Raw genomic sequence first — 15,635 nt, 5'->3', positions numbered from 1 at the left:
TCAGTGGATCTTAAAAAAAAAAGTTAACCATTACTTCAAATGGATTGTTTCAAAACACGATGGATTTATATTTGGAAACCATTCTCAGACTTTAGAAAAGCTATTTCTATGTCTGTGATGTCTGAGCAGGGACGATCAGAGAGTGCTGTTTGCCCCTCCCACAAAAGCAGCACAGAAAATTTTCAGAAGCTCTTTCACGAACCTAGCTCTCTGGGCCTGGGTGAGGCTTTAACATATTAATGGTCATGAAGTTAGCAGTACAAATATAGGGAGGTAGAGGGCCACCACAGTTTAAGATGTTTTGATGTATGCTCAATTATCCAGGTAAGTAAATCCCAAAAGGTTGATTCTGTTCATCTAGATGTACGATTTTCAGTGAGAGAAACGTTTCGTCGCTCATCCAAGTGACTTCTTCGGTCTCCGAAATCTCTTATGGGAGGCACAGTTCAAGATATTGACAGTATAAAGGATGAACCACCACCGTGACGTCATTTTCTAAAATGTACATAATCTATGTTAAGATATTCTCTGATATAAAGAGATCAGGCTACAACTAAAATGAACAACCCTCTGTGCCAAGAGCAATGGCCACTGACCACTGACCTGACTTCAGTGTAAACTGAATGTGAGATTGTCAGTGTACATTATATGCTGTATATACAGACAATTTTCATACAGCCATGATTGTGATGAAACTGATCTCTGACATTTATTAGTTTAGTAGTTTCTGAAAATATAACCAAAAAAGTCAAACATTTTGCACAACAATCCTAAATCTTAAAGTAGTGAAACGTGATGAGCTAATCTACATATTAGCTCTCATCACTAAGAAAGACACGTGTTGTTCTGTGTCTGCTGCCTACATTCACTCATGACACAGTCCTATTTTAAAAGGAGTAGTTTATATACTGTAGTGCTTTACAACTAACCTACCTACACTACACTATTTGACTACTGTATATAAAAAAGACAGCAGCATAGACAGTGTTGTCAGGGAATTTATGAATCTGGATATTTTTGGATGCCGGAACTAAATGATTTGTTCAGGAAAATGAGTTTAGCCCCATGTAGGTCATTCTTAGGATTTGTGTCAAAGTTAAAACTCTGAAGCTATGTGTGACTAATAGCCCAATCACAGCACCATCTGGGTGAAATATTTAGCTGTCTGCAGTATAATTACATTCCCCATGCCTCTATAGCATCCTGCACTCTAACACAACAGTGCGCTCCACTGTGCAGTTCTTTTTGCATATTCTGTGTTCAGAGGACATCACAAACCTCTCGTCTCAGTTCCAGTTGTGCTTTGTGTTAGGTACTAATTATTCATTTTAACATGCTAAAATAATTAAATGAGATGAGGAAAATGTCGACATTTCACCTGCTAAATATCAGCAGGTTAGCAGTTGAATAACAGCAAACTGTTTTTTTTGTCATTGTTAACAATAGAATATCTATTCTAAATTATATTTCTAAATTCTAATTCTACAATACATTTTTTTTAGATAGTAAAAAATAGGGCATGATGTAAAATGAGTTTACCACTCCTGCTTTAGATAAAAGACGGACAGACCCTGCTTACAGATCTAAATATCTTTTGCTGCCTTCACACTGCAGGAAATAGATGATTATTTAAATGCATGATCACTTTAATTCATATTCCACATAAAGCACAATTTGATCTCAACTGGACTGGATCATTAAAACGGCTGCATACTTGCCTAAAACCTGAAAAAAAATGCCCCCATAAGTGTATTCTTTCTCTTAGTGTAAAGACATACAGAAGTACACTCTGAAGACATACATATTCTCACATAATGAGCCATCTATTTACAAGAAAGAACAGCCTGAAAAATAAGTGACATGTCTCATGTAGTGTGTCTGCTTGCTGTCAAGAGTGTTATTTCAAACAAGACTATGACTGAATACTTTCTTCGCAAAGCTAATTTTGATGCTGATTTCAGACAATCATCTCTCGCTTTCATGAATCCCACAGCTGTGATAAATATAAACATCATCTGAACTGTTTATTTATACTGCAAATCCAATTTTCTGCACTCTTCCATTACGCAGGTGGCCTACAGCTGAGTTCTCTATCTTAACACCCCCTGTGTGACCGTTTTAACAGTAAAAGAAAAAGTGAAAGAAATGAAAGCATAAAAAAATATCCAAACCAAATGAAGTTAATGAACAATATTTTTGGCCTTCAAAGATAAAATTACAGCAGCACCAAAATAACACAATCATGACACGTATGTGAGCTACAATGTTTACAGCTGTTCTTTCATAGCACAAAGCCACCTTGTTTCCGTACAAGCCTGAAAACCCTCTCTCTTGCCGTCTCTCTCTTTCTCTCTCACACACACACACACACACACACACACACACACACACACACACACACACACACACACACACACACACACACACACACACACACACACACACACACACACACACACATGCTGATGTCACAACAAGAGAAATAGCCTTGTCGGAGCCAGGCGGTCCTAGGAGGAGAGGAGGGATTACATAACAGGAGCAGAGTGAGGAAGGACGTGCCTCAAAAAGGATGGCGGAAAACATTGTTGGGACAAGGCGGGGTGGAGGTGGAGGGAAAGAAAATGTAAAACAACAATATAAGACTGTAACATGAGTCATCCATTTAGAGAGCTTTTATTTTCAATTATTTAGGCAAAGGCAGAAAAAAAGACAAAATTGTGCTTGAGGAGACTGGAACCGTTACACTGTCACTGATGTCATTTGTTGACATTTTTCATCTCCATTTGCTGCCTCTACATGCTACATATTGATGACTATAATCCAGCCAGTTAAATCCATGTGGAGCTCTGCAATTTAAGGGTTCTGATGACTCAAGGGGACGTGTGGCAGGATGATGTAAAGGCTCCAAAAACACACGCATGGACACTACATATTTACACATGTACACAGAGGTACTTGACAGCTTGACAGAAACGCAAGCTCTATAAATAGAGCTCAGCGGCAGACTGGAACTTCACCAGAAACAAAAAAACAGAAAAGAAAAGAAGAAAAAATATGCCATAAGAAGAGAGAATACTTTTATCCTGAATCAAAAGCACCATGTTTCAGCTTACAACCAAAGATATACTGCTGAGTCAGTGCAAATGAAAGACTTTCCACATCTACATGTCAACACCAAACACATAGAAGGAATTAATAATGTAGATAACACGCTGTAAAAAAAATGTCCAATTTTAATTCAGATAATGTTTTAAATGAACTTGAGCAGAGAAAAGTCAAGATATAAGGATCATGTGGCTAAGGTTCATGATTCACTATTTTCACACATACAGCTTCTCTACTATTTTTGGAAGAAGGGGTTGATTATTATTTCCATGTTCAATCAGTTCAATCCCAGGAGACGATGTAAATCCCATCAGAAAAGGCAGCTGTCATAAAACATCTGCCGAATCAAACATGCGGAGCTACCTGCTGTGAAGACCTGATGTAAATGAGCAAGCAGCCAAAAGTTGACATGTGAGATTACTGTGTCGACAAAACTGCAGATTCAATCAAGATATTTCAGGATCACATTTTGTGACATTTTTAAGTATAGTTAAGGCCTTAATTTTGCATAAATGGCTCTCAGACTTTTTAAGCATCTGTGAAGACACACTGTCAAAAACATTGCAAACATATACATCCAGAAATGTAAAAACCATAACGTGGATTGTACAGTTAAGGATCTCAAACCTGAATAATGAATGCACACTCAATCTAAATTTCCAGTCAGGTGTCATGATTCAGGAATGTTTAATAGGAGTACTACGCAAATGGGCTTTCTTTGCTGTGTTTCTAAACAGTATTGTACATTGTCCTCCACATCCATTATCACACAACAGCATGCTCTGACTAATTGTACTTTCCACAACAATTTAGAGCATATTTACAAGTGGAAGCATCTCTCTAGAGAGTTACACATGTTGCCAATTCAACAGCACATTTGACATTTCAGCTATAAAAATAAAAGTATTTTTGACCCATTAAGGTAACAACTAACAACTGTCAAGCCACATTCTCACACAGTCCTTACTGAGCGGAATTAGAGCTTGAAAATGCAGACTGGATTTTTAATGAACATTTGGCCCCCAGGACAAATTTAGCAGCTCCAAACTAATGAACTGGCTGGCTGGGGGTCACCTTTACGGGAGGCAAGAGGCAGGAAAAAACACATTAGTTATCATGAGTACTCACATTTCCTTGCAGAGGACGCCAATACGCTGGTTTTCTGAGCTGCTCCCCTCTTTTGACAGACTGAGCTCTTCCTGATATTTGGAGTTCTGCTGTTTCAAAGCCTCAAGCTGAAGAGGAGCAAGATGGAAGAAAGGAAAGAGGGTGAGAAAGACACAGGGACTACAGGTATACAAGATTACACCTGATCCTTATTATTATTTCTCTAGAGGAAACAAACAAATATTGCAATTGTGTGCTGGTCAGTGATTTTTGGATCCCGTCTGGAGTATTTATGCTTATTTCATCTTGGCTGTAATTAAAGCTGCAATTACTCAAAGGAGTTTTTGTTCTAACAGTGATGCTCTGCAATTTTAAAGAGTTTGGTTTTGTTCTTCTACCTCATTACTTCAGTGTGAAATGTCTCATTTCAGGCTTTTTATCACTAGTGAGGGATATGAGTGTTTGGCCTACCTGTGTAAATGCTATGCATAAATAGCTCAAACAAAGAAGTTACCTTAAACAGGAAAAGGAAAGTCAGAATTCAATACCAAGAGAATGAAGCAAGAAAAAAAACAAAAAAACCTTAATTTTGGATAATTAATTTTGGATTTCTTCATAACATTGCGTATGTAACAGTCAGTTAACAATATAAAACTCCACTTCTCATTCGTCCATATATCAACAGAAATCCCTGTCCTACTAAAGACATGTTTATGATCTTTCTTTCACAAAAAAATGAAAGCAAAGGTGAAAAACAGTCCATAAAGCACAGAAGCTGAAAATAGTGACTGTCAATTTATCTGAATCCCCATCTAATCAATTATCAAGGTATTTACTGGCTGGGATAATCCCCAAAGCTTTAAGTCAGTGACCACACACATGAGTGTCTATGGTTTAATTCTCTCCTTCTCTCCCTTATTTAAATTCCAGCAACATTTTTGAGCTCTACAAAACACACAGATATATTCAACATCTTGTTCTAAATGATCGTTGCATTCCTTGGTTTGCATTCAAGAAAACTGCAGTAAGAAAAAAAGAATATCTGGGTCACTAAGAGTGAGACCAGAGGTAATACCTAAAATACACCAGCAGACCAAAGAGGCAAGCAGACAGCAGCATGAGCTGGAACTAAAAATAAAAGCCCCAGAAAGATCTATTCCTTCAACTTCACTGCAAGAAAACTTTTTTGTTTCCCATTTGAGTCACATGGCAGAGATTCCAAACACATCTGAAATCACTCCTGAAGCTTCAAAGCGCTTCTCGGACACATACAGCGCTGTGATATCAGCTGCTTTAGAACAGCGCCAGTCAATAATTAATTAACGAGTATGACTTTGAAGTCTATGTTTTTGCTGAAACAAAAAAGAAAATAAATACATTATAAAAACCTCATGCTAGCCTTTTAGAGCATGTTTCCATTTGCACATTTACACATTGTGATATTAACTGCAGCTGAGCTTCAGAGTTTTTTTTAATTCTATTATGATAATGTCCAAATTGAATGCATAAACACATGAAGACACACAAACAAGCACAAAATACAGAATTATCCAATAGGTTACAGGCACAGGCAAGGATCATTCACCTGCTTACAATGACCAAGAGATACTACTGTATTAGAAAATGACTGCAGCACTGAAGGTTTTCCTCTCAGTTTGATGTGCTAAAAATAAATAAATAAATAAATCTAACGAATGATCCTACCTGGTAGTGAGGCGAATAGAGGTTGTTGGAGTAACCCTGATGCAGAGCAGCTATGTCCATACCTACACAGCTTACCACTGCTGGATTTCAGATGCGTTCCCTCGCTAAACGACAGCAGTGTTGTGACAATGCCTCCCCTCTCACTCTGTCTATAAAATGCATACACCAACACAAGCCGCTAGGCATCAATAAACCATCAGCTCTCATACCCTGCTGTGCACGACTGAGAGAGAGAAATGGAGAGCGTGTTGCCTGTACAACTCTCTCTCACACACACAGAGTCAGGTTAGGTTAGCACTTCCATTATGTAAGCCTAAATAAGCTCCTCCTCAGACTCCCCCCCACCTTTCTGCAGCTCACAATCTGGTTTGTGCACACCACATGCACACACACGCATGAGAATTTTGACCATTCATTCATTGGTGAATTTCAGCATCTCAGATTGAACCCTCAGTTGGAGACTGCAACAACATGTAATGTACATTCTACCAGACATGCCTTCATACTTTAGGCTCCTGCACTCGTTTAGTGATGTGTTATAGCATGGATACTCTGGAAATCTAACTAGGGCTGCAGCTAATCATTATCCACATGACCAGTTAATGTCTATACAGCAATGCCTGATTCTAGATCAATCAGTCCATAGTTTTAGTTGTCAGCTTTAGGAACCAGCTAATAGAAAAGAAATGCATCTACATGTAGAATTATTTTTATTATTAGAAATACTTATGTTAGGTTATTACACGTTACGGTTTAAATGGTAAAACAGTTTATTTGAAATGAAGATGTTCTTTCCATGTACTAAGTTAGGAAATTACTGCACTTTACTTAAATGTGGTGTATTTGTCTTTATGGCCGGACCTAAATATTACCCACATAGCAAAATTGGTATGGCCCGGATCTGGCCCACACAATGTGCTTACACATTGCCCACATACCACAAAAAATGACGGCCCTTTGGTGGCCCACATCTGGTTTGCCAGATGTGGCCCATACATGGTCCAGCACAAGGCCAGTTGCAGACACACTGCTGGTCCTGTGCTGGCCCAGAACAGTTTCAGCTCTGGCCCCAGATGTCAGCCTAATGTGTACCTCAATCAAGCCATGTAATAACAACAATGTGCCGGAACATAATAGCACAAAAGTAACATGACGAAACTCTGTTCAGACAGTGAATGGACTGATTCTTATGTAGCGCTTTTCTACTCTCCCGGATTACTCCAGGTGCTCTATACAACATGCCACATTCACCCAATCACACACTTTCTCTAAACCGAGTGCTTCCTAACTACATTCATACACATTCACACTCTTTACATGCAGACTGGAGGAACCAGGTATCGAACCACTAGCATTCCGATCAGTAGGTGACCTGCTTTACCTCCTGAGCTACAGCCACCAAGTGGTAAACATGAGTAAACCCTCACTAGGTTTTGGACAAAGTGTACACTCACAAACCTGTCAAACCAGCATTTGAAACACTGGCTACCATAGCAGTATAGTATTGCAACGTGGCATTTGGGTCTTCTAACTAAAACAGGAAAACAGGAACATAAATAGTGCCATCATTGCCAGACCTGGCCCACATCTGGTTGACCTACACCCTACCATGACACCAGTTAGTCAGAAGTGCCAATTGATGCTGTATCTAGGGAAGACCTGTTTTCTATGAGCCTGGGCCACATAAACCACACCACAATCGGGCCAGATATGGCATGCCATTACAAAAACAGTGCCATCTATGCCAGACCTGTCTGCTATGTGGGTATTTGTCTATAATGGCACACGGCAAAAATATCAGAATTATTGTTTCATGTCGTCTATAATGTGCCAGTATGAATCTATATTTTACAGAACACAATGCAGACAGAGAGGCCAGGGTAATTTAGAAATGGAGTCATGCTGTTTAAAAGGCAGATCTGCTCCAACCCTGTTATTTACAGTACTCTTTAGTCTTTACGGGACCGTGTGCCACACCATTTTCCTTTCAAATGTAACAATGTATGCTAGAGGTGGGAATCACTATACAACTCACGATACGATATTATCACAATACTTAACGCACGATACGATATTATTGCAATTTTTTAAAATATTTTGCGATATTCAGATTCTGTACATAAAGGTGAACTTTATCAATATTCATTTTATCTAATATCAAAGTCTCACACTCAGTCTTTCTCTCATTTCAGTCAGCTTTATTGTTGACAAACTGAACGGTTTGTATTACAGTCTAGTCCAACTTAACTGAATGCAACCATCTGGTACAATTATAGCTATTCTGAACTATGCAATTTATGAAAACTATGCAGCCCATTCAGCAACTGAAGACTTTGAAAGTAAATTAAAACAAAATATAATTTTACATTACATAAAAAAAGTTTTAAACTTAATTAAAATAAAACATGTCTTAAATTAAAATAAGTAAACTGTCATGTTTATTGCTGCCAAAAAAAAAGTTAAACACATTTGGACAGTGAAGGAATGTCAGGATTCTTGCTCAGAAAAAGGAGCTGATCAACATACTCTGAAGTCAGAGCAAATTGTTTGTAACAAAATATCGATTTCTGCTGTCCCTGTATCGATACATTATTAGCAAACAAAATATCACGATACTACACAGTATCGATTTTTTCCCCCCACCCCTAATGTATGCTATGTACAGTCATGTGGAAAAGAAAGTATGCCCTATTTCAAGTTTTTCAGGTTATAATAAAAACAGCATCTGCTCCTTAGAAGGTCTTAAAACAAAGCTGAAGTAGATCCTTACTGTTTCCATAGGAATTCAAAGGGTAAGTAACAATCGGGTGCTGCTAATCAAATAAACTAACTGATCATCAGCAAGAGCGGGATGAGTATGAGCTTTGGTAGTTTGCTGGACTGAAGCACTTAGTCCATGTGTTAACACAATGCCAAGAAGGAAAGACATCACCCGTGATCTTGATCTTTCTAAGAGTGGACATCCTAAAAAAATGTATTCAAAGGTCAGACTGTAATATTCAGAGAAACTGCAACATCTCAGACTCTACAGGTCTCATAAAGCATGTTAAATGTTAAAACTGATAACAAAAGGTTAGTATGTCTTTTTTCCCAAAGTGTTCCCAGGAAAAAGGCTCTTCTCTCACACATGACAGCACAGATTAGGTTTTCAAAGCTGCAACTGAACAAACCCCAAGACGTCTGCAACACAGACAAGTCTAAAATGAAGATGTCCATGAAGTTGGTCATAATGCACAGTAACATACTCAATGAAGACCAAACACAGCATATCAGCACAAACGCAAAAACAGGTAATGCTACTCTTTCAGAATATTTGGGACTCTTTCATAAGTAATCTAAAGTGATAAGACCTCTGTGTTGTGTTCCTGAGGATCTGTCTATAAAAAGCCTCTTGTGATTTTAATTTGGTGCTTTTAAATTTGTTAGGCAGCTGAACGAAAAATAACATGCTTAATTAGAGAACTGCACATTAAGATGATCTGCAGTCAGCCCCTTTTTTCTTTTTCCTTACTTTTCATCTCTGTATACATATTAGAATGCTCAGAGTAGGAATTAATTCAATGAAGATATTAATGAAAAAAAAAAACTATAATAACTTGGACACAACACAAAACACAAAAGAGACTGATCTCAAGTCAGTTGTTTATACTGATGCATACTGATGTAATGTTGCCATCACACACACACACACACACGCTCACACAGCAGCTCACTCTGACATGTGCAGTGTTACATCACTACCTACAGCATCATGGGTGAGTGGAGAAGAGAGCTAGACGTAAGAGCATCTCTGCTGAATAATTGCTTGATCACGTGAGTGTTAGTTTTAGTGCACAAAGTCAGATTTCTCCCTCCTGCAGCTACCAAAAAATTTGGAATTAAAATATACACACGTGAATTTGATACATGCTACTATTCAGCAGTGCTGGCAAACAGAAAGAAAGCATCCAAAATGTAACATTTATACTGAATTAAAACGTCATTGATGAAAGCTTAAATAATTTACACAAAGAGGAGTTGAACTGTGCAGGAGGTGCTTATTTTGAGTGCTCACAGTTCTAATTATGTAACTTCAAAATGACTAACATTTACTACATAAATAACCAACAAGGTAAAATTCTATTTTAACCTTTAGAATGACTAACAAAAAATATTTTACGAAAACTGCATAAAATATTATGTACAACATATTAAAATAGAAAATATTACGTAGTTAAATCTATGTAGAAATGTAATTTGTATATTTATTAAATTATTAGGGATCCTTCGTCCTTTTAGAGACAACTGACACCAAATGGACCTTAGCTAAAAATATGTATCCATTTCCAAAGCTCACCATGTCTCAATGGTAGAATAACACACTGAATTGTCAATTTAAACTTGCTAATGAATGATTAGCAGAAACATTGTAGTTTTATGTTTAAGTCTTAGTTTTAGCTTTTCAATTATTATAATGTGGGTGGTATTTTTGCAAGACTTATTATAGGTATTATAATACAAACATAAAACTTCATGTAGTGCCGATATTTCAGTCACAATAATTATCTGCAGCAACCTGCTATCTTCACATTTAAGCACACTGACAAAGACAAAAACTGGAAATTTCATAAGCACACGATATTTCGGTTATTTTTTGTCTTTTTCAATTGCCAGTTTTTTATTTTTATTTTAGTTTAAGTGTTTTTTCATATCTAGTGTTGCTGTTTAGCTTAGCTTTAGTTAAATATAGCTAAGTGGAGAGCAAACATGCTACCTCTCCTGGACCATGAAACCCTCTTTAGAGAATCAGAGAGAAAGTGAGAGCAGACATCCGATAGAGAAAGAGTGGGAGAGAGGACAGAAAAAAATGGAGATTAGGCAGGGGTCATAGATGACTTAAATCATGTCAAGCTGGTGTTATATTATATACTCAGTTTAAGTTGACTCAAGTATATAAACTTGCCACTGGAGTAACAGGGGTTTAGAAACAAGCCATAACTTGCTTGTCATCAGTATGCACATACAACTTTGATTATATATGTAATCATGTTCTTATAATGTTAATTTAAGTGTCTCTTTTTCTGCTTACACCAATAGGATGGTATTTTAATTATCCATGAATTCATCAAGTAACAAACGGTATAGAAAGGAAGCTGTGTTCAAATTCCTTCAGTACTTCTCTGTAAAACAGTGGGAGAGTACAGCTGCAGTGCTGATCAAAGTGTGTAGGAAAAATGCTGGGCCAATAAATTATATAGTTTATGTCAAACATAAAGCATGTTTATGTTCATTTTTCATTTCCTACTCTAATCTCCTGTGCATTTCTTTTGTAGTGAGGAGATTCGCCATCTGGAGCCCACAGGCAAGCTGACAAATAGCAAAGATGAACATGCATTATTTGAGCAAGAGCCATGCAGTGAATGATCCTCTGCATGTGGAGTGCAAACGGAGTAGAGCTGCTGAGTATAAGATAACAAAAATATAAAGTTACAGCTGAAAGTGCAAGTCGCAAACACAGGAAGGCATAGAAGGAGGAAATACAACAAGAGGGATGGACTGTAGTATTTCATGGGTGGCTGATTAAATACGATGACTGGCCCAATCACATGCGGTCGGTGTGGGAATGTTGATGTGAATATGTAACAAAAACCCTGCAGGCTACAGAAGCTGAACTGATGTGCATGTGCAAGTTCTTTCACGGGGTTGTGGCGACATGAAGTAGAACACAAGCATGTGACACTGAAACTGTACAATACCAACAGCAAAGGGTCAGAGATGGATTAAATAGTGTTTGCTGCTCTAATGCATAATTCAATAATTAAAGGAATTCCTGTTTACAACTAACACATCCACTGTGTCATAGTTGATAGTTTTTGCTATTTTAATTTCATGCAACAAACAGCAGCCACAAAGAACCAATGCTTAGATGCTGGTGTAGCTCTGACTGTTCATTACTGGTTATAAATGCCATCCACCTGCCAGAGACTACAGATTAAAATTAATTAAATCCTTAGATTCATGAAGAATTACTGGTATTTCATTTCAATTTGGACATATAATTAATTATTATGAAAACTAAAATAAAGGGTAAATAATTTTTTAAAAAGTGTAAATAATAATAATAATAATAATAATAAAAAAATTAGATCCGGAGGGCACACTGTTTAACACAGTTTTGCTCATGTTTACATGAACTACTCCTATGTTACAAAGTTGGGGTTGGTGAGGCTTCTCCCACTTTTTAAGTGAGAAGCACAATTCAAGGGGGCATTCCAGTTGATTTAAACTAAAAGGTAGGATTTCTGACTTCCCACTTCAAATGGAACGCAGCACAAGATATAGTTAAGCAGCTCTGATCTGCCCTACAAAAGGCTTATGCTCAAGCAATTGACTGAGCATAAGCTCAGTCAATTGCTGGAGTTGCTGGAGCATAAATGCTAATGTGAGATATTGTTTCAACAGCCAAACGGTGTTAGTCTATTAATAGAGGAATCCGTTAAATGTTGAAGAGGAAACACATTACTTTAAAATATATTTGGCAATGCTTTTACAAGCTATTTTGGGAAACGTTGTTGTCGCCTCGATCTTGTCAGCATCAAGCCTATATGCAACATTTTTGCATTTTCATAAAAAATAAAAAAATAACATAAAGACAGCTATAGAAAATATTTTCAACTGATTGATTAGCTGCAGCCAAGAACATCTGTTAGAGACAGTCATCATGTCGGGTGACACAATCAATGGCTCAAAATAAGAAACTGCTTTGGTTTGAAACAGCTTGAACTTCTGTAAACTCTGATCAGTGCACACAAAGTAGAATAGCAAGTGCAGTAACTATCAGGGAGGCAGGGCTCAGCTAACAGCTAACACTGGTGAAAGAGAAGATAACAAGACCAAGGGATAGAATAGAACTTGTAAAACCAGCAGTGTGTATCCACAGTATCCACAGGTGATAAACATCATCCCACATATGTCCAATGAAAGCCCTCTGCTCACCTGTGTCTCCAGTGTCCTATTGTCAAGGGTCAACTGCTCCAGCGAAAAGGCCAACCTCTCTGACTTTTCAGTGGCCTGGAAAATATAATGCAGCCAGTATGAGATGTATGTTATAGTACAGAAAGAAATGCACATGTTTAACAACAAGCCTATTTTCCCTCTGGATATATAAAAACGTTCACATACAAATTTTTTCATTAATTATTCACTAAATGACACTTTGGGTTAAAAAAAGCTACCAGGTAGAGTGCGCCTCACACACTGTGGTAGATTTAGTCACTGTAGAGTTAATGCATACACCTTCCCTGAGTCTTGTTTCTGTTTTGGATAACTAAACAAACCACTTTTAAAAAAACTAAGTACAGAGTCAAACAGAGTCATATTAGCACTCAAAAACAGTACTCTATTAATAGAACAGAGCGATTAGAACTCATTAAGGATGTTGGCTAAAAAAGGAAAGTCAGCCTCAAGATTCTCCTACTGTTTCACCCTTACATTAATCTCTAATGGGTTTCTTGAAGCATGAACAGAAGTATGAAAGCTGTGGCTTTAGGCAAAAAAGAACTGCAAACTGTCCGGTCTACTTTCAGAAACAAAAGCAGTAGAAAAAAAGACTACATGCATTCAGCAGATATTCATTAGCAGGAAAAACTGTCTAGTTTTTCAATTTTTCATTGCTGCATTTATACATTTTCTCCCACCATGTTTGATGTGTTAAAAAAAAAAAAAAATCTGAAAAAGAGACCACTGGGAATGTAAAAGTAGTAAAGGAACAAAAGTCTTCTATAGGAATTGTTGTAGCACTGTTTCATAATCTGGAGCAGGCGCCACGTTGCGGAAGCCGCCATGTTGCCCCACCATCTTGAATATTGTTGCCTATATGGGCGTTGTTATTCCACCTAATTGCGTTTTATACAGTATATGTGGCTAGAGATCGGCCACATGCGTAGTGTGCCTTAATTTAACAATAACAGATAGCTCTTTAAAACTATCTCTCTAAAAAAAGCAGCAACTGTAATTCCTCTCAAAATGTATGGAAATAATACTGTGAATAGTCAACGGTAACTTTATTGTTCCCAAACACAACAAACACACCAGACACACACACACACAAAAAAAATTCATGGCAATAAAATTATAAGAAATTACAAGATGTACAATTTCACTCATAAATTCAATTAAAATGCCCAAATTACCAAGATAATCAGTCACAATAAATTGTTAAATGAACCGTTTTACTTATCAGTAATTTGTATCAAATTAGGGTTAATATCTTGCCAACTTTTCTTTCTAGAGAATTACTATGAAATTACTCTAAATATTTCTTTTTTTTTGTACGGTGTTAGGACAAATGTTTGGATTGTGGGTATGGCCTTTTACAGTCAAATGAACAGATGTAAATGTAAATGTAATACAGTAAAAAAAAATAAAAAAAAATATTAATGAAAATCAAAAGTGAGTAACGTCAAACTGAACCTCTTGAATAAGTGTATTTTGTACATGTGCACACCTACCTGTGTCAGCTGGGCTCTCAGCTCTTTCTCCCTGGAATGATTCTCCTCCTTCAGGGTCTGGTAGTCTTTCGTTGAACGCTCCACAATCTGCTCCAATCCTAACAGAAAAGAGATAGCAGCTTTAACAAATCACTCACTGAAATGAGAATAAAGGTAGCAGATATACAGCAGATATGTTTACCTTGCATTGTCTTTGCTGCTTTCCTGTTCTCCTCCTCAGCTGTCTCAAGTTTTTCTCTCTGAAACGGAGAGGCATCAGCTTGACCACGAGCTAATCACTCAAACAGCAGCATTCTTGAACCTTGAGCTAACCAGGGAATAATGACTGGCTCCAGAAAGCATACAAGGTTGTTGGATGAAATTCTGCTCTCAACGATCCTCACAAACAAAAACACAGAGTGATTAAATAAGACGAAGCTACAGCTCCACGAACCACCCGCACAAACATTGCACTTCATTTAGAAGATGTGCTGAAGCGTTTAAGCACAACTCATGTTCTTGCTTTTCTGTCAGTGATAATAGCAAAACGACTGACTCTGTAACATTATTGTGACAATTCAGACCAAAACATTACTATAATAATTTTAACTTTTATTTTTGTGATTGATTCATGTTTCTTGATTTTTGGCACAATTGCCAAAATATCCACTTGCATATTTACTTAGAGTTAATTCTCAAAGTAAATAGCCCTGTACATCAATACAGCAACAGTTACTGAGGATTTCTTTCTTTTATTATACAGCACAATTATTTCCATGTGTTCCTCATGCTTGCTCCATATGGAACATATTAATTTTCTTGTCTTTGAATCTTTAAGGATGTTTCCCAATAGGTCTGGCATTTTCATTTATTATATATGCACTCTTGTGAGCGATGACAATATAATATTCACTTACTAAACAGTCACAATCTATTCATCCTGTGTACCAGCTAAATGATCACCTTTTAAATGTCTACACCAAAACTTCCTCCAGCTATTTTGATGAGACAGGCCTTATGTCAAAGTAGTAATTGCTGTTCAAAGTTAAAAGATCAAATTTAGGAGTTAAATGTGCTCTATATCCTGACACCACCATTTTCTATTTAAATGCCGTTGAATTGAATGGGGTTAACAGGATGAGAAAGCTGTATCGCTTGTTTGTTTTAGCCAAACATCTGTGGTCTTTTTATAGATGCCTCATCACTCCAGCCACTCACGCACACACTCAGACCTTTTGCACTGCTTCCAAG

General features: G+C 37.2%; 1 protein-coding gene across 3 annotated transcripts in view; it reads right to left on the bottom strand.

Moving 5' to 3' along the window:
* Positions 1-15,635, bottom strand: part of clip1b (CAP-GLY domain containing linker protein 1b) — a 48,473-nt gene that overhangs the window by 16,768 nt on the left and 16,070 nt on the right. For all 3 annotated transcript variants that reach the window (XM_004566932.3, XM_004566930.3, XM_004566934.3), the window contains 4 exons: positions 14,587-14,644; positions 14,406-14,503; positions 12,892-12,966; positions 4,234-4,340 (listed from right to left, as the gene is read on the bottom strand). In XM_004566932.3, coding sequence (XP_004566989.2) covers positions 4,234-4,340; positions 12,892-12,966; positions 14,406-14,503; positions 14,587-14,644 — 338 coding nt within the window. The remainder of the gene's footprint in view (positions 1-4,233; positions 4,341-12,891; positions 12,967-14,405; positions 14,504-14,586; positions 14,645-15,635) is intronic.

The sequence above is a fragment of the Maylandia zebra genome, linkage group LG7 (genome assembly GCF_041146795.1).
Source record: "Maylandia zebra isolate NMK-2024a linkage group LG7, Mzebra_GT3a, whole genome shotgun sequence".
Classification (NCBI taxonomy): Eukaryota; Metazoa; Chordata; class Actinopteri; order Cichliformes; family Cichlidae; genus Maylandia; species Maylandia zebra.
Note: the sequence above shows the minus strand (reverse complement) of the source record. Positions and strands in the feature narration are given on the sequence as shown.